Consider the following 23,724-nt stretch of genomic DNA (forward strand, 5'->3'; position numbering starts at 1 on the left):
TGTTACTGTAACATATCTGGCCAATCAAGGCAGGTTATATGACAGGATATGCTCTTGTAATATTCTTTCAGATTGACCATAAATCCATGCCACCATACATTATGATAACAGCAATCTATCAAATACTGTAATAAGATAATACCTTTGCATTGCTTACCTATGGATGTACTTCATCCATGCGAATAAACTGCAGTGTGATTGTGAGAAAAGTGACTTTGTCCTAACACTTCTCCTCAAACGTCCACATATTTTACGTCGGCATTCCCTGTAAATTGCAGGACATCAAATTGTATGATAAACTGAACATTTTCTATGTGTGTGTTACGCACACATACACACACTAAATTGGATATATAATGTATTCAAATAACAGCAGCTGATGTAAAAACCATGATGTTTATGCAAGTAAGCCTAGTTCATGTCAGTGTCATTATCTATACTATACGCTGAAATAAATATGTTGTAACATTAGCTAGCTAGCTACTTGTCTAAATTGTATCTTGCCTCCATGGGTAGCTGAGGGAGAGAGAACAAAACTGTACATCCTAGAGGCCTCCTCACACTTGATATCTTCATTTTGTCCATACACAATCCCCACATGTTACTATTTGGTATTACAGCACTTGAAGTTAATTGACAAGGGCATTGACATTTCTGCATATTTCTTGTAGGTGTGTTACAAAATAACAAAAATGTGCCAAGAAAACAATGTACCGTCATAGACATTAATTTGTGAATTGCTTATCCGGGCCTTCTGGTTCCTTCCTATAGCAATCCATGGTTCTGTGTGAACATGCCCTCTAGTTAAGCTAACTTAATGCTTAATATTAGCAAACAATGTAGCAGAAGAATGTCCTATTCCTACCTACAGCCGATTGCATAAAAAAATATGGGGCCCTTTAGTTTGCAAGCATTTTATTCTTACCAGATGTGATGGTCCTTGGTCTGGGAGGAGACCATCTTCATTTTGTGGCAGCAGTTTTTGCATTTCAATTTGCGTTTCATCAAGCCAATTGTTTGCAACCATTTTATTAATTTTAAAGTTGATTTTTTTGTTTCTTTAACATAAACTGTTCTCATAAATGTTCTCTCCAGTGAAGCCATCGGACCGAGCTAGTCAATGTATATATTTATCTACCAGACATCCCAAAAATGCAAAACTGGCGCACTTTAATTTAATTGGCTGGAGAACTTATGGGATACGCTTGATTTATATATAAACACCTCCCGGGACCAGCGTTATATGTACAGTCTATCTATGGTGTTGGCAGAGTTGACACGTGACTAAATTATATTCACCAAGCACTTCTACCAGCGCCATACTTCTACTGCCTGATTGGTCTACTGCGCAAGTGCGCCCTTGGATTTCAGATGTTTTGGTCGTCGAGATGGTAAGTGTCAACTTCCTTAGGTAACATTGTCTTTTTTTTAGAAAGCATTCCTTATTACTTGCATGTGAACCAATATTGCTATCTCGCATTTATTTTCAGCATCGACATGGCATTTTTGCTCAGGTGCATTCAGTAACCCGCCCCTCATCTGACAACGGGAGCAGTGCCGTTGGTCCCGTGCATTGTACCCGCTCAAAGTCACGGAGAGAGATTAATGAGGCAGTAGAAGGAGGCGATACCATACAAGAAAGTGGTAAGTTGGGTTTATAAATGTGAAAGTAGTTGACGTTTGTGTGCTAACTTCACACTCTAGATATGCGAACTATACTGACAAACTACCACTAACTTTATTAGCTATGTTAAATAACCGATATGCATGTTTAAGTTAACATGCATATCGGTAAGGTTAACATTGTTAACCTTTCCTACCAGCAAAGCTAACGACGTATAGCCATAGACACGGTCTAATATAACAACTAAAGTTATCCTTACTGGAGCAGCAGGGCTAGCGGTTCATATAGAAGGTTCCTTGGTAGCTCAAACAGAATGCTAGCTAACATGCTTAGTTTGAATCTTCTCCTTAATGAGACCCGCAGGATCGCGGCTGACTTTACTGTCTTTAAGCGGCTGTACCGGGCTCGGTTTTGAAGCTGGTAATGATGATATCATATGAAAGTAGATGACCTAATGGCATACAATGGTACCAACCACGTGATGCTAGCTTGTCGGCAATGGGGCTAAAAAACATTCTACATTTTGGAGGGAAAAACTGACATGGCAATTTCCACAGGGGTTTCCTTGACATCTAACTTCAAGATACCTGTATGAAAATGGGTTCTATGAGTACCCACGAGTCTCCCCTTTACAGACATAGGCCTACCCACTTTATGATAATCACATGCAGTTTTGGGCAAAAAACGTTTTTTACATGCAGTATAATGTGTTAATTACGCCTTTTCATAATGGTGTATTTCAATATTTCTGCATATTGGGGGCCCTATACAGTCTTGGAATTGCATTAATTGGGTTAGACTGTAAAGCGGAGACTCTTGTGGATCCAATGAGCTCAATTGTATTAATGTGTGATGATGTTAGTCCCCATAGTAGTCATTTCATAGTGAGACCATGTTTTGAAACTTGACATCAATGTATAAAATGAGATGTTGTGACATCTAGGATAATCACAGCCTCATGAAACTGTTCAACCACAAACTAGAGACATTTAGAGAATGTGTAGCTTTCCTAGGTATATTGACAATAAGGGGGTTTCTGAGCAGTTCCAGAACAGAAGTACTCAAACATGTGAAACGTTTTTCATACCAAATCATCCCCTTAGCCTTCTGACATGTATTCCTAATTTGTCATGTCCTATTTTGCAGCTGGTAACGTAGAAAGTAGTATGCCTGTCAAGCAGCATATTGCATGGAGAAAGAAGGCTGAGATGCTCCAGTCTCGGGTGGATGAGCTAGAGGAGGAAAATGGCATACTCAAGCAGCAGCTTGAGGACAAGAACTCTATACAAGAGCAAGGTTTGTACAGGTGGAGCAACGTTTTACATTAGGGCTCTCCAGAACCTGTGTGGCTTCAAAAATAATTATGGCGCAGTATACCACAACAGTATTTCAGCTATTATTGAATATTATTGCCAGCCTTTCAATATTATTTTTTCTCAAGGAACTATTTTTGATTTGGCCTTATATTTTTACATTTAGTGCATGTAGATATTTAGCTGGACAATGTGTAGGGTCACTAATGGCGTGTGTCCATATAGCGTTTTTCACTGAAAGAAAACTGCTGGCAGGGCGCTTGGGAGCACTTCATTTGTTTTTATGACAGTATCTTGACAGTATATCATCGCCCCTTTGCTTTTACCTATTTGGGCTACTATCAATTGCATTTAAAACTGTATAGCCTCCTATTGGCTGCTGCTTTATGTGCATCTTTTGAATTGCAAACAAAAATGGCTGCCAAGCCATCTATTTTTTTATTTTTTTATCAGGGACAGTGCACATTGATAAACATTACTGTAAATATGCCAGAGTTAGCCAAGAGGCTATTTTTCATCCGTAGTCCCTGGACATGTGCTTTCTACATGTATAGGTCTCTGCTCAGTGTTATACAAAGGGGTTTGTAGTTTGTTCTTGATATTCAGGCAGAGTACTGCAAATGTATTTTGCGTTATAAATCAAACTCTTGAAATGTTCAACAAAAATATTAAAAACAATTTAACAGAGAAAATAAAAATTCCCAGGGAATTCATGTCTCTTCTTTGGGCTATAGTATTTACAATATTTCAGCTATTGTTGTCATTTTTAAGGAATTCCTTTAGGAATTTAATTAACTTCACTTGTGTATAGGCTGTTGACTGCTGCCTTGTCATAGCATATTGCTCTCCATTTAAAGATGAATTGGCTTAGACCACATGAGCACTAATTGATTGGAATTCATGGAAATACACTAATAGTGATAGAAACATTCTACACAATGCAGTTTGAAAGTAGCAGACTAATGCATTTTCTCATACACAACTCCTTTTTGTAATAAAACACAAGACATCCCATCTAAAGTTTTGTGCACATTATTTGTACTTCTGCAATGTTTCTTCATACCCAATCTAACCTCCACCGCATCAATTAGTATGCACTTCAGTTCCTGTACAACCTCAAACCACCTTAGGTTATCAGTTGCTCAAGCTCAGTCACACCAATGTAATTCTGTAATGTTGTATATTGTGATAAAAGCAGACTCCTCTGGGCTTTAGGCAAATCCTTTGTGGGGACTCAACTTAAAGTTTATTTCTGTTTGTCATTTATCGTTCATCAACAGATGGGAACTGGGAAGTAATGGCCACTGGAGATAAGGAGCCGGAGCCCATGAGGTTGGACTCCAGCACGGATTCCAGCAACGATTCCAGCACTGACTCCAGCACTGACTCAAGCTCTGACTCAAGCTCTACCTCTGACTCTTCTGATGAGGGAAAGAAGAAAAAGAAGCAGAAGAAGAAAGGCAAGAAGAGAAGCAAAAAAGGGAAGAAGGAAAGCAAAAAAAGGAAGAAGGAAAACAAAAAGGCGAAGACGTCAAAAGGAAAAGGAGAGCGAGGTATAATAAACTAAGACACCTGCTGAATATATTTAGGTGTTAGGTAATTAGGTTATTATTGTGAGCTTAGTGCTTTATACTGGGTTTGGGTTGGGGCATACAATCCCATTGACCAATCATCATCACTCTTATCACCAATGTACTCTTCATCGTGCCGGAGTGGTTGGGGTGTAGGTTGAATGAACTAAAATAGAGACACACCACATGCTTACTAGAGGTGTAAATCTTCACTGGCCTCACGATTCGATTTGAATACGATTCACCTGTCAACGATTCAAATTCCCAACGATCCTCGATGCATCTCAATGTATTGCATCCTCAATTTTCTATATTACTGCACATAGCAAAACATGTTATCAATTAATACAAGCAGTCAGATAAATCTGAACTCCCTTTTTTATTTAGAAAGTGCTTTCAAAGATCTGACTGTACAGACTTTAATATAAAAGCTTCTTTTCAATACCAGTATCTGTGTGAGCCACCTCACATAAACTTAATAAAAACAAAACTTAAATAATTCTACAGTGCATTACAAGTGTGTTGTAATCTACAAAAATAAGGTTTTCACATAGAAGCTCAGTGTTTCCCTAGGCTGACTGCTTTGGGGGGGTGAATGGGCAGGGAGATAACTTTTCAGATTATTCCGACATCATGTGAATGCAGCACAAAGTCGATGGCATTTACACTGCCTAGCAGCTACGGACCTTCCCTTACTCATAGTTCTTCTACTATGCGATATCTATGAGCGCACAGCGGACGTTTGATTCTGCAAGGAAGTGCAACCAAACAAAAAGTTGGGGATATTTAAACTTTTAGTGGCGAAGCGCAGCCAGAGAGTACCCGCAGCCAATCAGTAAACAGAGTCCTGACATGTTGACCTATGTTATAAAGAATTTCTTGTCGCCTGAAACACATGAACACGCCTCAGAAAAATGTCATCATTGTGGCGATCTGCTCTTCGCAGCTGCCTGATGTGAATTTGGCATAACAGAGCAGCTGTTATTGGTAGTGAGAGCAACAAGTTAGTGGACTGCAGATCGTTTGAATGCCGCCTCACACCTCCTCACACACAGACACCCCGTGTGTGCGGAGGTGAGAGGCGGCATTCAAAGTGTAAAGCTCTGCCCTCCTTGAAACAGAGATCAGAGGAGAGAAACTAGCGCGACAGAAAATGACAGCAGAACGCAGTAAGACTCACTAAGCTGATATGAAACCAAACTCCTGATTATGTTCCGTCACTGCATCGATGCAGAATCGTACATCGCGATGCACCTTATAAATGGAGAAATGTCCACACCTCTAATGCTCATCTACTATGGCTGTTTGAGCTGAACCTGTAATGAATAATGAAATATAAATAATGTTCTCACCAGTTTTTACCACCAATATGTTTTTTATCAATAAATAGCCAATGATCTAACTAGATTTGCACACTACGCATACAGGCACACTACCTAGTACCTACTATAAAATACAACACATGTTCTAAAACAAACGGGAAGTCACACACATTCATCCAAGTTGTAGTCCCTTTTCAAGAGAAAATATGTGAGAAACACTATGGCTCATCCTGCAACTAAGACACTGCACACAATACACACCACAACAATTATTGGGGGGCCATAACATTTATTGACATTAATGTATTCTTTATTTTTCAGTGTCTTCCATCTCAGATGTGGTGGGAAGATATCGGCGTGTCCTTAGACTGGTGCAGAGAGGCTTCAAGATGACCAAAGCTTTTAAGAAAGCTCATGTTTCCAGGAATGCTGTGAAAGACACTGCAGCAATTGCTGAAGTATTCCTGGTGGACAAAAGTGTCCTAGACCAGTTTAAGGGTAAAAACACACTTTTAAAATTAGCCCAACTCTGTCAGAAGAAAATAGTCGGTGAACTGGCAGAAAAGATTGCTGAAATGAAAAGCAAAAAACAGCTCATCCCCTTTTCTGTCAGGTAATTCTGAATGTGGGTTGAGCGTTGTTGTGGGGGGTGTCACTACCCGATCTGCAGTGTGCATGTGCGAGATGGTCCGCCATATTGGATAACTCCGGATGGCAACCGACGGCAACCCAAGTAGGACAACATTGACACAGTGGCTTTTGGCAAAGCTCAAAAGGAAAACGAGAGAGAGATGAGTTATTGTTATTACAACGTGACTTCACTATTATTTAACAACTCTTTTTATTGGGTTCTTTTATTTGGGGTTAAGCACATTGTCAGAATAAGTGAATGAATTTAACTTCTGTTAGACAGCTATCATACTGAATACATATTGACTGTGAATGTATGCAAACATGTTTGGCATATAGCTGTCTAACAGAAGTTAAATTAACTTCTCACTTATTCTGACAATGTACTTAACCCCAAATAAAAGAACCCAATAAAAAGAGTTGTTAAATAATAGTGAAGTCACGTTGTAATAACAATAACTCATCTCTCTCGAGTTTTATTTTTGAGCTTTGCTAAAAGCCACTGTGTCAAGTGTCCATCTTGGGTTGCCGTCCGGAGTTGTTCAATATGGCGGACCATCTCGCACATGCGCACTGCAGATCGGGCAGAGCTGCAGATCGGGTAGTGACAGGGGGGACGGTTTTTCATTTTGGGAAGCTACTTTGGGGAAGTGTTTTGGCGACCTGTTAATGATTATGTTTAGATGTCCTTTAGTAGGATTGAATGTGGTTCACAACTGTTCAGTGTTTTTACTTGTAGTATGTTATTAAAATAAAAAAGCTTTCTTTCTCTGATATGCTGTGTATAGTGTTTGTTCTACTGTGCTTTATAACCTGGTATTGACTTCAGTTATCCAGTGTTCGTGATCAGTTGTGCAAAACATTTCGCTTTATTTCCCATGTCTGTTGCATATAATTAGTGGATGAATGTATGTGTTCTGTTGATAGGTTATAGACTTTCTACTGTTCTCAACTGTTTTTCACTTTAATTGGATAGTCCTAACACATGCCTACAAACACTTAGTGGAGAACCTACTAAAAGTATACTAATAGTCAACTCTAGATTAGTTGACGATCAACAGATAGTCAACTAAACTCTAAAGTTGCTTATCTGTTGATCATCAACTAATGCTTAATGTAATAGTCAACTGAACTTTAGTTGCTTATCTGTTGATCATCAACTAATGCTTAATGTAATAGTCAACTGAACTTTAGTTGCTTATCTGTTGATCATCAACTAATGCTTAGTTACTTGTCGGTTTGAACGGTGCTGTTGAATGTCAACTGATGCACTGTTGACATGCTACTAAATGTCAACTGATGACTTATAGAGTATTAACTATGGACTATCAAAATAAAGTGTTACCAAAACTTCCAGAGAAAACCCACATTTTATATATTTATTGCTATCGGGATGTTAAGAGCATTCCATGGAATATAACAAAAAGCGTTTCTGAAGTGAATTACCTAACCCACCTTTAAGTACAAAGACTGTGTGTGAAGTCGCATCACTAATATAAGGCTACAACAGGTCCCAGCTGTGTGCGTCACTCTTTAGTGTCCCCTGGTCTCCTAGCTGTGTGCGTCACTCTTTAGTGTCCCCTGGTCTCCCAGCTGTGTGCGTCACTCTTTAGTGTCCCATGGTCTCCCAGCTGTGTGCGTCACTCTTTAGTGTCCCATGGTCTCCCAGCTGTGTGCGTTACTCTTTAGTGTCCCCTGGTCTCCAGCTGTGTGCGTCACTCTTTAGTGTCCCCTGGTCTCCCAGCTGTGTGCGTCACTCTTTAGTGTCCCCTGGTCTCCTAGCTGTGTGCGTCACTCTTTAGTGTCCCCTGGTCTCCCAGCTATGTGCGTCACTCTTTAGTGTCCCATGGTCTCCCAGCTGTGTGCGTCACTCTTTAGTGTCCCATGGTCTCCCAGCTGTGTGCGTTACTCTTTAGTGTCCCCTGGTCTCCAGCTGTGTGCGTCACTCTTTAGTGTCCCCTGGTCTCCCAGCTGTGTGCGTCACTCTTTAGTGTCCCCAGGTCTCCAGCTGTGTGCGTCACTCTTTAGTGTCCCCTGGTCTCCCAGCTGTGTGCGTCACTTTTTAGTGTCCCCTGGTCTCCAGCTGTGTGTGTCACTCTTTAGTGTCCCATGGTCTCCCAGCTGTGTGCGTCACTCTTTAGTGTCCCCTGGTCTCCAGCTCTGTGTGTCACTCTTTAGTGTCCCCTGGTCTCCCAACTGTGTGCGTCACTCTTTAGTGTCCCCTGGTCTCCCAGCTGTGTGCGTCACTCTTTAGTGTCCCATGGTCTCCCAGCTGTGTGCGTCACTCTTTAGTGTCCCCTGGTCTCCCAGCTGTGTGCGTCACTCTTTAGTGTCCCCTGGTCTCCAGCTGTGTGTGTCACTCTTTAGTGTCCCCTGGTCTCCCAGCTGTGTGCGTCACTCTTTAGTGTCCCCTGGTCTCCCAGCTGTGTGCGTCACTCTTTAGTGTCCCCTGGTCTCCAGCTGTGTGCGTCACTCTTTAGTGTCCCATGGTCTCCCAGCTGTGTGCGTCACTCTTTAGTGTCCCCTGGTCTCCAGCTCTGTGCGTCACTCTTTAGTGTCCCCTGGTCTCCCAGCTGTGTGCGTCACTCTTTAGTGTCCCCAGGTCTCCAGCTGTGTGCCTCACTCTTTAGTGTCCCCAGGTCTCCCAGCTCTGTGCGTCACTCTTTAGTGTCCCCAGGTCTCCAGCTGTGTGCCTCACTCTTTAGTGTCCCCAGGTCTCCAGCTCTGTGCGTCACTCTTTAGTGTCCCATGGTCTCCAGCTGTGTGCGTCACTCTTTAGTGTCCCCTGGTCTCCCAGCTGTGTGCGTCACTCTTTAGTGTCCCCTGGTCTCCCAGCTGTGTGCGTCACTCTTTAGTGTCCCCAGGTCTCCAGCTGTGTGCCTCACTCTTTAGTGTCCCCAGGTCTCCAGCTCTGTGCGTCACTCTTTAGTGTCCCATGGTCTCCCAGCTGTGTGCGTCACTCTTTAGTGTCCCCTGGTCTCCCAGCTGTGTGCGTCACTCTTTAGTGTCCCCTGGTCTCCCAGCTGTGTGCGTCACTCTTTAGTGTCCCATGGTCTCCCAGCTGTGTGCGTCACTCTTTAGTGTCCCCAGGTCTCCGTTGTGTTTGAGCTTCTTCAGCGTTTGGTTCTGCAGCTTTCAGTAAACGCTGCATGTCTCCTCAAGTTGCTGAATGTTCTCTAAATGCTGCACGTGTTGCTGGAGATGTTTCTTGATGTGGAACCTTTGGGTTTCTAGATCTGCGTCCTTCTGAAGCTGCTGTTTCTCCCGATGGAAGAGTTTCAGTGTGTTCACCCGTCTGCCTCCGTACAGAACAGATCTAAATGTGTGAGTTCCTCCGAGCGACAGACTGTCTGATTATTTCTGCAGGAAGACAGTTTGTGTTTAATCAGAGGTGTTGGAGTCGGAGAGGTGTTTCATTATAATTATTCATGTTATTATGAGTGACGTCGGTGCAGTGTGTCCTGATCCAGGGTCACAGTGTGTGTACACGGTGCAGAGTGTGTGTTTTAAATCAGTCCTGACACACACACTGAGGTCAGCACGACTCAGCAGGTCAGAGCAGGGGCGCCGCCAGGGATTTTGGGCCCTGTAACGGAGGTGATCTCTGGGGCCGTAGATCTCGGTCTCCGTTACGTAGGATATAGCTTCACTATTGGCGAAGCATATTAATTTGTTCCACGCTAAAGCATTGCACAGGAAGCATTTGAATATATGTAATTTATGCATCTATTTGTCACGATCTGTCCATGTTTTATTTTGAAAAGTGTTCCCTTCTGCCTGATTACCTGATTGTGTTCACCTGGTGCCCCTGTGTTTTCTCCTCCCTCCTCACCTGTGTCTTGTTTGTTTGATTAGTCATGTGTGTATTTTAGTGTGAATGCTGACACAGCACACTATCTCTTAGTGGAGGAAGTCAATTGTGATATCACTTACGCGACTCTGGGATTTGTAGTCTTTCTACAGTAGTTGCGTATTTTTACGACAAACTGTGACTTTTTTGACAAGGAGATGATTTTTTCTAGATTGACAAACATCATATGTGTAATTCATGGCACAATTCAAACGGGATCGAAAGATACGTTTTCTCTCTCCATTGATTTCAATACATTATTTTTCCGAAATAAGGTCCCATGGAGCGGAAGTAGATGGGCGTGACTTCACCACTCCATTAGAGCAGCAGACTAATGACGTGGTCACTGGAGTTTAACAGACTGTCTCAGCCTATTCTTTTCCGTCTGATGGAGACTTCATACTGACTTCAACATGTTCCACATATTTTAGACATTATTGGTGACGTATGCTTTTAGTTCTAACGTTTTCAGTTCAAATATTCTGCTTCTTTTTCATGCATTGAGACTTTTATTTTCTTGTTCTTACTTCACATTCAAGTCCCTTCTATTCATGAACCCTTTAAAGTACTCAGCCACACCGCTGTATAGGCTACCACGTGCGACTGTTGCTATGTCAGTGAATCTTTCAAATACAAGGTTGCTTGTTTGTTTCAAGCTCTTGTAGTCAATATGTCAAGGTATGTATCAGCTAACTAACGACACACACTCAGAGGATCTTTATAAACGTTTTAAGTATTGCACATCTTTAAACATGACTCTTATAAATCACTTTTAAAACCAGCGATGCACGACAGTGTCAGCTTTTCTAAAATAGAAACTTCAATGTTCACATCTTTCTAAATGATTCTACTTTTCAATGACCCACAAATAATCCTAATAATAATCCCATTTCCAACTGTTCATATTTTTTGTCAATTAACAAACCTGTTACAAATGTGTTGTTCAACAAATTTGAGCCTTTGCCACATTTATTTGATCACCATGGAAACCTTTGATCTCTGGACACGTCGTTAGCTCAACTAGAAACACCTGTGTCATGGAACACGATGATGTCATCGCTCCACCTGACATGCTCAGAGCAGCAGCCTTCAGGTAGAGGTTAACGGTCCTGCCCTCAACAGCTCTACGTCAATTATGGGGTGTCATCATATGCCGTTTCCATGGAAACGCATCCCTCGCCATAAAACACGATGTCGCTGTAGCTCCAATGGACACGGTCCGGTCGTCCCACAATCTTCACCTGTATGTCACCGGTCCATGCCTCAACAGCTCTACGTCAAATCTGAACTCTCACCATATGCCGTTTCCATGGAAACGCATCCCTCGCCATAAAACACGATGTCGCTGTAGCTCCAATGGACACGGTCCGGTCGTCCCACAATCTTCACCTGTATGTCACCGGTCCATGCCTCAACAGCTTTACGCCAAATCTGAGATCTCACCATAGGCTGTTGCCATGGAAACGCATCCCTCGCCATAAAACACGATGTTGCAGTAACTCCAATGGACACGGTCCGGTCGACCCACAATCTTCACCTGTATATCACCTCTCCATGCCTCAACAGCTCTACGTCAAATCTGAACTCTCACCATATGCTGTTTCCATGGAAACGCATCCCTCGCCATAAAACACGATGTTGTCGTAACGCCTATGAAAAGGGTCAAAACAGCACCACACTTCAGATAACGGTTAACGGTCCAGCCCTCAACAGCTCTACGTCAATTATGGGGTTTCATCATATGCCGTTTCCATAGAAACGGCTCCAAACAGCCCAAAACTTCACAGGTTTGGTAACGATGCAGCCATCAATGCATCTAAGCGTATTATGGGATGTCATCAAATGCCATTGGCATGGCGACAGATCATTCACCATCAAGTTAGTTCAGAAGTTTGCAGTTCAAATATTCTGCTGCTTTTCCAAGCCTTTTTACTTTATTTTCTCATCACACATTCAAGCCCCCAGTGTTCATGTATCATTTCAATCTAAATTCTTCACTTTCTTCTTACACATTACATTTCAGCATAGCAGTTTAGTGTCAGCTTTTCAGCATAAAGCATTCCCACTAGCAATTTCTTCAGGAATTGCATTCTCTAGTTAGGTTCTGTTTTCCTGTTAGTCTGGGTGTGTGTGGGAGATCCTTGTTGCTGGTGACTGTGTTCACGTGAGACAGTAATATTGAGGCTGTGTCATGTACCACAATGAGTAATAAATGCCCACACCGGGATGTATTTGGACGTTCTGCCTCTGCCTCCTTGCTTGGTCGGGCCGCTCAATGGTCAGCTTCACAGGCCCCATGAAAATATATCACATTGGTTACATTACATGTCACTTGTTAGACGCTTTTATCCAAAGCGACTTACATACTCAATACTGTGGGCAATCCCCACAGGAGCAATTTGGGGTGAAGTGTCTTGCCCAGGGACACAACGACATGCTGACTGCAGTGGGGTTTGAACCTGTGACCTCCTGATCCGAATACCAACTCACAACCCACTGCACCACACGCTAACGTAAACATATTTGTATTAATGTTCTAAAATTGTTTGGGCCCCTGTCAGTCACGGGCCTTTAGAATCGTCCTAACTTTTCACCCCCTTACGGCGCCCCTGGGTCGGAGTGCAACACAGACACTGAAGGGTTTAATACTTCTTCTTTATTTATTACCTTTGCTGAGTTTATTAAGTCGTTATTAATGTACATGCTGCTTGGTTTATTATATTACAATATATATTTGGATTTCCATATATCTTGCACTTTTGATCTGTTTTAAATCGAAGTGTGTTCAATAATTGTTATTTTTTATGTATGGACTTTTTGATTTTTAAATGTTAGGTTATTATTGTTTTTATTTCAAGTATAGTGTTATTGAAATGTTTTATATCAAAGTTAATAGTTTTATTGTATTATTATTATTATAGTCCCTTTCTCCAGCTCCTTAAATCTGCTGTAGCCTTATCAGGATGTAATCTGTTAAGCGCCTGTCACACTGTCCCGAAATTGACACCCGATGGACACACGAATATGGAATTGTGAATTTCGCACGAAGATGGCCCCGAACCACACACGAAGGCAACATTTACATTACATTTAAGACATACAACTGCAATGAAAGTACCAAAAACAATTACGTTACAGTACTATGATACTGTACTGATATCTTCAGACTTTGTTCTTTACTTTCTCCGTCTTTATATGTAGAAGATATTACGTTTTCTCCGTCATGTTGTTTCCATAGCAACAACAACTTCCAGTCAACTGTCCTTCAAAATAATATATTATATTCTTTTCAGTTTCACAGAACACAAATTGGGTTATTTACATAATATGTTTACATGATTTTGTTGTGCAATAAAACAACCCGATGGACACACGATAAAGGAAATGTTCAAATTCGGCTGTGATCGTAGCAACATCGGGCCATTCGTGAGGGCATCTTAAGCCTTCGTATGACCCCCGATGGAGTTTCTCAGGCTCCGGCAGCAACTTCGTGAGCGGTGGCAATATCTTTGGCATGCCAAAAAACAGCCGAAGGACCTTGAGAAGCTTCATTTTCGTGTTGAATTTGTGTGTCAATTTTGCCCTTCGTAAGGCCGTCGTGAGGGCATCTTGTTATCATCGGTGCCATCGGGCATTCGCCCCGATCAGAGTGAGGGCGAATGCACCGATGATAACACGAAGATGACACGACTTGACAAGATGCCCTCACAAGCGCCTTACGAATTTGCCGCTCACGAAGTTGCTGCCGGAGCCTGAGAAACTCCACCGGCGGTCATAACTCTGGCAGGAGCACTCATTCAAGGGTACTATGACTATGCTTGCACGTCATGGTACCATAGCACCTCCAAGGCGCTAAAAATAAAACTTCAAACATCGCAAAATAAACTGGTCAGACTACTGCTTGACCTTTCATCTAGAACCCACCTCACCTCTGCCCACTTTGACAACCTAGGATGGCTTAGAGTAGACGACAGAGTACAGCTACTTGCAATGGGCCTGGCCTACAAGATCCACTACACCTCTATGGTACCCATGTACATGTCAACATTCTTCCCAAAGGTCAAGGAATACCATGATCATAACACCAGAGGGAGCTCCACAAATCATGTGAAACCCAGATTTGGCACAAAAAAGGGGGAATACACGTTTCGCAATGATGCCACATCAAGGTGGAACGCTCTTCCCACAACTGTAAAGGAAAGTAAAACTATACTTACCTTCAAAACCTCTCTTAAAGAGCACCTTCGGGGGAGAGCATTGCAAAACTGGCCCCGGTAATGGTACAAATCTCAACCTGTCGTTCAATGGACAGCTCCCCCCCCCCCCCATCTATGTATATACTCGCATTTTAGACTCTGTTACTAACTGTATATCTGTAGACTTGGTATGTCTTAAATGTCCGGTTAGGATGTATTAGAACGAAATCTAAAATGAAAATTGTAAATAAGCCATCTGTATGTAAAAAACCACCTGTATGTAAATTGTAAATAAGCCATCTGTATGTCAAATATGTCTTATATGTCTTAAATGATATGATGAATTGGAAATGGGGGACCCTGATGTAAACAAGACGAAAGTCTTTCTCTGGTCTGCATCCCCTTAACAATTGTATGTTTTGATCTGTACTGTACTGTACCCAATATACAAGCTGTTAATAAACTTTTCAATCAATCAATAGATGCCCTCACGAATGGCCCGATGTTGCTACGATCACAGCCGAATTTGAACATTTCCTTTATCGTGTGTCCATCGGGTGTCAATTTCGGGACAGTGTGACAGGGGCTTTACTGAGTGTTCACTCTGATTCAGATCTTTCATCTCATAACCAGGGTTGCCAACTCTCACGCATCTGGCGTGTGACACACGCTTTCACTCTCAATCTCACGCTCTCACGCTGCCCAAACTATTCTCACGCCAAAAACAAGAATACCGAAGACAAGAAACTGTTTTGAAAACTTTTGTCAGGTAGTGATCGTCTTTCCAATAGATCATCTTTGATAATGTCTTCTGGCCAATCAGAATCAAGATAACGGCGTGGTGTTGTTGCAGGAAGTCCCGACGGAGAATACTTTTGCTGTAGTACATCTCTATATACATCGATACATACAACATTACGTGTTGATTTCTATCAACACGTAATGAAATAAGACCCCACGGTTTGATGATTGATAGGTGTGTGGGCTGTCTTTCATTTTGACACACAGAACAATGGGGGCGATCCACCCTTATGGATAAGGGTAGAGGAGGGAAGAGGCTGTGTGAATGACGTTACATTGTGGATCCACAAAGTAAAGTCATTCACACAGCCTCTTCTCTCTGTGAGGAGCAGCAGGTTCAGCTTTCAGAACAAAGTAACACAAAACTAAAATGGCATTCATTTTTTAAATATGTCGTGTAGTACTACATTTATTTATTTGTCTTCTCAAGAGAGTACCAGAATGTGTATTTTATGTTAGTATTTCAAAAGATCTCCTGGGGGAGAATCCCCCCAGACCCCCTGGGGTCAAGCTCCACATTTGTGGAATCAGCTTCCAGTTTGTGTTCGGGCGGCAGACACCCTATCCGTTTTTAAGAGTGCGCTTAAGACCTTCCTTTTTGATAAAGCTTATAGTTAGGGCTGATTAGATTCAGCCCCTAGTTTTGCTGATATAGGCTTAGTTTGTCGGGGGACATCTTACTTCTTCCTTCTCTCTGTCTATACCTGTGTACTCTCATGTTCCCATTAACCCAGCTTCCCCACATGTCTTTCTTTTTGGTGTCTATATACGCCGGGATCCGGAGTCATGGATGATCCTGCGCTCCTCTGTCCTGGATCACGAGCCCTGGATCTTGAGTCGTGGCTGTGGTCCTGGATCATAGGTCCTGGATGGATATCCTCGTGGATTCATCTTCCTATTATACACACATGCATTTCCAAACATTTGGACTACCTATGTTGCAAATGTATTATCTTTTCAATTTACACACGGCATCTATTGCACGTCTGTCCGTCCTGGGAGAGGGATCCTTCCTCTGTTGCTCTCCCTGAGGTTTCTCCCATGTTCCCTTTAAACTGTGGGTTTTCTCCGGAAGTTTTTCCTTGTACGATGTGAGGGTCTAAGGACAGAGGGTGTCGTATTGTCATACTGATATTCTGTACACACTGTAAAGTCCACTGAGACAAATGTAACATTTGTGATATTGGGCTATATAAATAAACATTGATTGATTGATTGACCCCCTGCAGGGGTTGTGTTTTCAGCATGTCAACTCTTTCACCTGTGGGGAAATTGCAGGATTGGCTCCAGGTCGCCCTTTTTATTTACTACAAGACAAATGTGCCTTTTTATTTCATACAGTTCCATTTGGATTGAGACAGGGAAATAATCTAAACCTCACGCGTGGCGTTTCACTGTCAAGGGGAGCGTGTATGTAATTACATTGCAAATACTGACATGAGCCCCACCGCTGTATGGGTTAGCTCTACCATAGATTACTCAACAAAATTACTCTGGAGCCGCAACTGCCGACCCGTATTGCACAAGCGCAGATCTAAGATCCAGTAGAAATTATAAAAAAGTAAAAGTCTACTGCTTATTGTTCTACTAGGCCAAAATACAGTCAAAGAGTATATGAGAGTGAGAGTGTGTTAATTAATATGTTTGGCGGTTTGGAGTAAGTCTGTAGATTTGTTTGTGTGTGTGTGTTTCATGTATAGCTCTCACGATAATTAATTTTGTTGGATACATTTTCCCGGAAATTATTGCGATAAACGATAATATTGTCGGCACCGTTGTATGACCATTTTAGACCACTGACATAATGATAATATATAATAATAATTCAAGTACATACTAACTGCTAGTCATATCCTCATGTAAATGGCAATTTATCGAGTTCATTTTTATTTATCGTACGATAAGTCAAATTGCTTATCGCGACAGGCACACAATAAAACAGTGGAAACAAACATGTGTTTGACTTTCATTAGTAAATGAAACTGTGTGTCCTTTATAGTCTGTGTCCAATATTGTGTATTTGTATATATTGTATATATATCCTATTATATATGCTAAGGTCCCGCTGCTGACACGATAGCAGTCATTTCGTGCGCATATGTGTAATTAAACCCATGATATCAAAATCTCACTCCAGCCAGGAACCCAAAGTTGGCAACCCTGTCATAACCGTGGTATGACGCACTTTAAGATGCACACATCTCTTTTGATAAACATGGAGAACAAGTTTGTTTAAAATGAATTCGGGGATTTATTCAAATCATCTTGGATTATTTTAAATAAAAAGTGTGTATTTCATATTATTGAATGTTTTTATGCAATAACCAGTAATATGATTTGACAACGTAAAAGGAAAACATTTCGATTTTCTTTGGACATTTTATAATAAAGTAGTGGGTCTGGAGCTTTGTTTACCAGCTGCTGAAACACAACAAACATCTCCGACTAAAAGAAGTTATGATTCATTTAACCTGAAATATAATAATAACCCACTGACAGAGGATAATAATAATAATGCATTTTATTCATAGAGCGCTTTTCTAGAAACTCAAAGACACTTTACAGTCAACATTCAAAAACATAATAAAACAGGAGAGATAATAAAGTGAGTTTTTGAACAGATTTCAGAGTTTATTGTACAATCAGGTGAGTCCACAGAGGAACGTTAACAATCACACAGTGAGTCTCTCCCTGCAGCGGGGGGGTCAGGGGTCAGGTTAGTGTCAGTCAGTCTGCAGAGGGCACCGCTCTGCTCTGTAAAAACGCTTCAAAATATGTACACGTAAAAAATATTACAAACTTTATTGAAACACTAGTGCTGTTAGAGGGGGGGGGGGGACAGTTTACAAACTGTGGAGGAAGGTGCAGATGAAATGTTATCTTAAAAAAAACAGTGTGTGTCCAGCACACACAAACATATAAAGTCGCCCCCACACACACACACACACACAAACACACACACACACACACACACTCCCTGAAGAGGACCCTGCTGTGTGTCGGTCCGTTACTTCAGAGACGGACGGAGAATCAGAGAGGAGCGGCACATCTTATGTCATGCCTTTTTTAATTCCCTTTAAACGAGTCCCTGCGCCTCCAGACGGCGTGTTATTATGGGCTGGTGTGTAGCTGTGTGTCGCAGTGTGTGTGTGTGTGGAGGGGCTACGAGCACTTCCACACACACACAGCCAGACTCCCCCCGAAGAACATGTACAGCAGGTTCTTCACCTCGTGGGTCACCTCGAAGCCGAAGCCCTCTCCGATCACAACGTGCCACGAGCTGCCGAACTTCTTATCCATCGACTCTTTGATCATCTTCGCTGCACTCTGAGACACGGAGGACAAATCAACAAACAAATAACAAGGGGAGCGTAATGTGAGCGAATGACCGCCCCCACACAACAACATGTGCAATATGTACCTCCTTATGATAACTTCTCCTGGCTGCTACTTCTTAGTTGGACTTTTTAACACTGTCTAATACTTTTCCACCTAGCTTCGTACTTTTGTTGTTATGTGTCTTCTTTGCCCGCTTCGAGCAGCAGGAAAAGTGCGATATAAATGACATGTAGTATTATTATTACTGTAACATAAATCTGTAACTAACTGCAATAACTACTCTTATAGTTACTTATATCACTGTCCTCTGGCTGCTTCCACTTTACATCCTACAGGTGAACCCTAAACTGCAGCTTAGCTTCTCTCCCTATATGCGTGCATAATTGTAATTTGTAATATTACGTGCACGCCTTTATCTAATTGTAGCGGCCGCAATCATAAAAAAATGTAACCTTAAAAGCATAATAACTACTTTAACTTACTTCAATAACAACTAAATAAATAATACATTCACTTTAAGCAAAAACAGCAAGTAAATAAATGTTAAACTATGAAATAATATTAAGGAAGATAAAGCCCCGACACTCTTTCTCCATCTTTACTTTAGCTTTAACAACGTAGCGTCTCCTCTGTGGGACGAGTAAAGGAAATGTGATTCTGTCGTGGAGACGGAGCTTCTCTCCGTGAAGTCGCAGATACGTCTGAAACAAACACTGGAATGTCTATCAGCTCAGAGAGGACCGCTGATCAGGCTGGTTCACAGCACTGATCGAACATGAAGACATTTTGCAGTGATTTAATTTCAATAAATATTTGGAAAGGAAGCTGAAAGAATGACATAATCACACCAATTTGAGAAAAGCCTGAATCGACGCGTCTTCAGGTCGATGGCCAGTAAAACACTGAAAAAGCTGCTTTTCTGGATGGAGTTTGGTTTGATAAGAGCTAGGCTAACATTGTAGCTGCTCTGTCCAAATGAAATAAGGCAGACTTAGGGATGCACAATATTGGTTTTTTGAAACCGATACCGATACCCAATAATAATATAATATATATTAAATGTACCTGTAGTTTTTGCACACCTGGTGGTAAAACAAAGACTAGCAGTGAGCAAATGACATGAGCGTTACTACTATGAACAAAACTAACCCTGGGGTCGTATCTAGCAAACTTCTTGCCTTTTTCAAAAGCCTCGTGGATAGGTAAAAGCCCGGTGCCTTTGCAGCTGGCTTTGGATTCGCCGCTAGTTTAGCAGCGCAGGCGTCTTCGTACGCTTTTAACACACCATCGTAGCGATGGCGATGTTTCAGGTGACTAATCAGGTTGGAAGTATTATAGCTCGTTGCCTTTCTCCCTCCTCGTGGAACTTCTGCATTTGTTAATACAAATAGCAAGCGAACTATTTAACTCTGAAGCTTTGAAATAGTCCCATACTACCGGCGACATGTTTGTTTACTGTCCTGGCTTCACGGCCGCACACCATTTACGTCACAGCCAGGCACGAGTTAGGGAGCGCTGGATTTGTGAAGAACTCCCCTCTTCCTAAACCACTAATACCACAGTACTGGCAAAACGGGAGGAGCCGAGTGAAAAACAAGCGCCCCTCATCCCAATTCACCCACACCGCAGTATGTCTTTCTTTTTTTTACCCAAAAAATATATTGTATATTATCGGGGCTATTAATACTGGTATCGGGTTTATCGGGATGACGTCATAATTCCTAATATCGGACCGATAATTATCGTGCACCACTACAGAGACTGTATTTGTCGCACCAGAGACCGTCTATGGACGGAGCGTGAACAGATAGGAGGTCCAGTACAGCTCTTGGGGCCCATAGTCTCAATATGTGACGGAGCGTGAACAGATAGGAGGTCCAGTACAGCTCTTGGGGCCCATAGTCTCAATGTGTGACGGAGCGTGAACAGATAGGAGGTCCAGTACAGCTCTTGGGGCCCATAGTCTCAATGTGTGACAGAGCGTGAACAGATAGGAGGTCCAGTACAGCTCTTGGGGCCCATAGTCTCAATGTGTGACGGAGCGTGAACAGATAGGAGGTCCAGTACAGCTCTTGGGGCCCATAGTCTCAATATGTGACGGAGCGTGAACAGATAGGAGGTCCAGTACAGCTCTTGGGGCCCATAGTCTCAATGTGTGACGGAGCGTGAACAGATAGGAGGTCCAGTACAGCTCTTGGGGCCCATAGTCTCAATATGTGACGGAGCGTGAACAGATAGGAGGTCCAGTACAGCTCTTGGGGCCCATAGTCTCAATGTGTGACAGAGCGTGAACAGATAGGAGGTCCAGTACAGCTCTTGGGGCCCATAGTCTCAATGTGTGACAGAGCGTGAACAGATAGGAGGTCCAGTACAGCTCTTGGGGCCCATAGTCTCAATGTGTGACGGAGCGTGAACAGATAGGAGGTCCAGTACAGCTCTTGGGGCCCATAGTCTCAATGTGTGACAGAGCGTGAACAGATAGGAGGTCCAGTACAGCTCTTGGGGCCCATAGTCTCAATGTGTGACGGAGCGTGAACAGATAGGAGGTCCAGTACAGCTCTTGGGGCCCATAGTCTCAATGTGTGACGGAGCGTGAACAGATAGGAGGTCCAGTACAGCTCTTGGGGCCCATAGTCTCAATGTGTGACGGAGCGTGAACAGATAGGAGGTCCAGTACAGCTCTTGGGGCCCATAGTCTCAATGTGTGACGGAGCGTGAACAGATAGGAGGTCCAGTACAGCTCTTGGGGCCCATAGTCTCAATGTGTGATTAAAGGACGTTACAGAGCTCACACTCACTTCATTGTTGGTGGCAAACTTCTCGCAGGCCGTCACACAGAGCTCCATCGTCTCCACTCGCATTTCCTCTGGCATGTCTGTGTGCTGAGGACGAACAGAGAGGGTCAGGGTCATTTACAGCAGAGGGAGACAGACATTTCACTCTGTGCACAACAACAGAAAGAGAGACATGTGATGCATCCAACAGCAGTTTATGAAGCCTGATGTCAGAACTGTTGAGTCATCTCTCTCTCTGCATGCCGCGTGCTCTCAGCGTCCTAGTTGCAAAAAGAGGACAAATGGAGACGAGCGTTTGAAATAAAGTGGTCGATTTCTAAAGTCAAGAAAAACTTCTGTTGGACATTTGAGGGTTTTGGTTTTAATGATGGAGTCCATTTCAACATATTGACCCAAGGAAAACAAACATGTTACCCACAGATAAATATTCCTGATCACGTGTTGGCAGACTTCCAGTCAGTGTATTTGTTCGAGTAGATTCAGTTTGTAGAAACACACCCAGCAAAGCACTAAAATACATAATACAACCTCTCTTAGAAACATACAGAGTATCCCTTTACTGTGGCTGAATATTCCTACACTCTGGTACTTCTACTCAGTACAAGATCTGAGTACTTCTACTTTGACTCAGTACAAGGTCTGAGTACTTTAACTCAAGTACAAGACCTGAGTACTTCTACTTTTACTCAGTACAAGATCTGAGTACTTTTACTCAAGAACAAGATCTGAGTACTTCTACTTTTATTTAAGTACAAGATCTGAGTACTTCTACTTTTACTCAAGTACAAGATCTGAGTACTTCTACTTTTACTAAGTACAAGATCTGAGTACTTCTACTTTTATTTAAGTACAAGATCTGAGTACTTCTACTTTTACTCAAGTACAAGATCTGAGTACTTCTACTTTTACTCAAGTACAAGATCTGAGTACTTCTACTTTTACTCAGTACAAGATCTGAGTACTTCTACTTTTACTCAAGAACAAGATCTGAGTACTTCTACTTTTACTCAAGTACAAGATCTGAGTACTTCTACTTTTACTCAGTACAAGATCTGAGTACTTCTACTTTTACTCAAGAACAAGATCTGAGTACTTCTACTTTTACTCAGTACAAGATCTGAGTACTTCTACTTTTACTCAAGTACAAGATCTGAGTACTTCTACTTTTACTCAAGTACAAGATCTGAGTACTTCTACTTTTACTCAAGTACAATATCTGAGTACTTCTACTTTTACTCAGTACAAGGTCTGAGTACTTCTACTTTTACTCAGTACAAGATCTGAGTACTTCTACTTTTACTCAGTGCAAGATCTGAGTACTTCTACTTTTACTCAGTACAAGATCTGAGTACTTCTACTTTTACTCAAGTACAAGATCTGAGTACTTCTACTTTTACTCAAGAACAAGATCTGAGTACTTCTACTTTTACTCAAGTACAAGATCTGAGTACTTCTACTTTTACTCAAGTACAATATCTGAGTACTTCTACTTTTACTCAGTACAATATCTGAGTACTTCTACTTTTACTCAGTACAAGGTCTGAGTACTTCTCCCTCTACTTGTTGTGTATTCATGTTGTCATGGCAATAGGGTCAGAGTGTGTGTGTGTGTGTGTGTGTGTGTGTGTGTGTGTGTGTGTGTGTGTGTGTGTGTGTGTGTGTGTGTGTGTGTGTGTGTTACCCTGATGAGAGGGAAGCTGTGTAGCCTCTTGTAGTCGGCCTCCTCTTTCTTTGCCTCTCCAGTCCCTGCCATTCCGACTCCTGCCAAAAACACACGCATTTAAACACGTTAAAAACACACACATGTATACACGTTAAAACACACACATTTCTTCACGTTAGCAACCAAAAGCCAACCCTGCTAGCTTGATTTGAAACCATGAAGCTAACAACAGTGTAACCTTACCCAGCTTTAAATCGCTGAGCACAGACAGCTAGCTACAACAAGTATCGTTATTACACACCTTCAACATATGATGTATATGATAACAGCAGATAACGGTTTGTTTTTAGCGGTTAGCTGCTGTGGCTAATTAGCATAGCTCGTTTGATAGCACAGTGTTTTCTACCCTCAGAAATCTACTTTTTTTAAAGTACAGTCGTAATATCACGAGTAACACCGTGTTGTTATGGGAGGATACATGCAGAGGGACATAGAGGAGGATATTTAAATAGATAAGAGTTACTTACGAGGCGTTTCTCCTCCGAGAACTTCTCCTGTTTCTGTTCGGTTGTTAAGGAAACATTAAACACAGGAGGTCCCGCCTACTACCACATAGCTTC

At 42.1% G+C, this 23,724-nt stretch overlaps 2 protein-coding genes across 4 annotated transcripts; one reads left to right on the plus strand and one right to left on the minus strand.

The window, feature by feature from the left end:
• Window positions 1-1,191: 1,191 nt before the first annotated feature.
• Window positions 1,192-6,447, plus strand: LOC117540538 (coiled-coil domain-containing protein 106-like). Its single transcript, XM_034207279.1, has 4 exons — window positions 1,192-1,644; window positions 2,771-2,920; window positions 4,218-4,490; window positions 6,152-6,447. The coding sequence occupies exons 2-4, from the start codon at window positions 2,791-2,793 to the stop codon at window positions 6,445-6,447; spliced, it is 699 nt and encodes a 232-aa protein (XP_034063170.1). The 5' UTR covers window positions 1,192-1,644; window positions 2,771-2,790.
• Window positions 6,448-17,810: 11,363 nt separating this feature from the next.
• On the minus strand, window positions 17,811-23,707 carry LOC117540537 (dynein light chain 4, axonemal). 3 transcript variants are annotated; one of them, XM_034207278.1, is made up of 5 exons: window positions 23,632-23,707; window positions 23,123-23,202; window positions 21,445-21,528; window positions 18,536-18,634; window positions 17,811-18,072 (listed from the first exon to the last, which is right to left on the minus strand). In XM_034207278.1, exons 2-5 carry the CDS (start codon window positions 23,192-23,194, stop codon window positions 18,031-18,033), a joined length of 297 nt encoding a protein of 98 aa, XP_034063169.1. In that variant the 5' UTR covers window positions 23,195-23,202; window positions 23,632-23,707; the 3' UTR covers window positions 17,811-18,030. The 3 variants fall into 3 exon arrangements, with proteins under 3 accessions (XP_034063169.1, XP_034063166.1, XP_034063167.1); XM_034207275.1 differs by having other exon boundaries at window positions 17,811-18,634; XM_034207276.1 differs by lacking the exons at window positions 17,811-18,072; window positions 18,536-18,634 and adding an exon at window positions 20,584-21,348 and having other exon boundaries at window positions 21,410-21,528; window positions 23,632-23,699.
• Window positions 23,708-23,724: the final 17 nt, after the last annotated feature.

The sequence above is a fragment of the Gymnodraco acuticeps genome, unplaced genomic scaffold (genome assembly GCF_902827175.1).
Source record: "Gymnodraco acuticeps unplaced genomic scaffold, fGymAcu1.1, whole genome shotgun sequence".
Classification (NCBI taxonomy): domain Eukaryota; kingdom Metazoa; phylum Chordata; class Actinopteri; order Perciformes; family Bathydraconidae; genus Gymnodraco; species Gymnodraco acuticeps.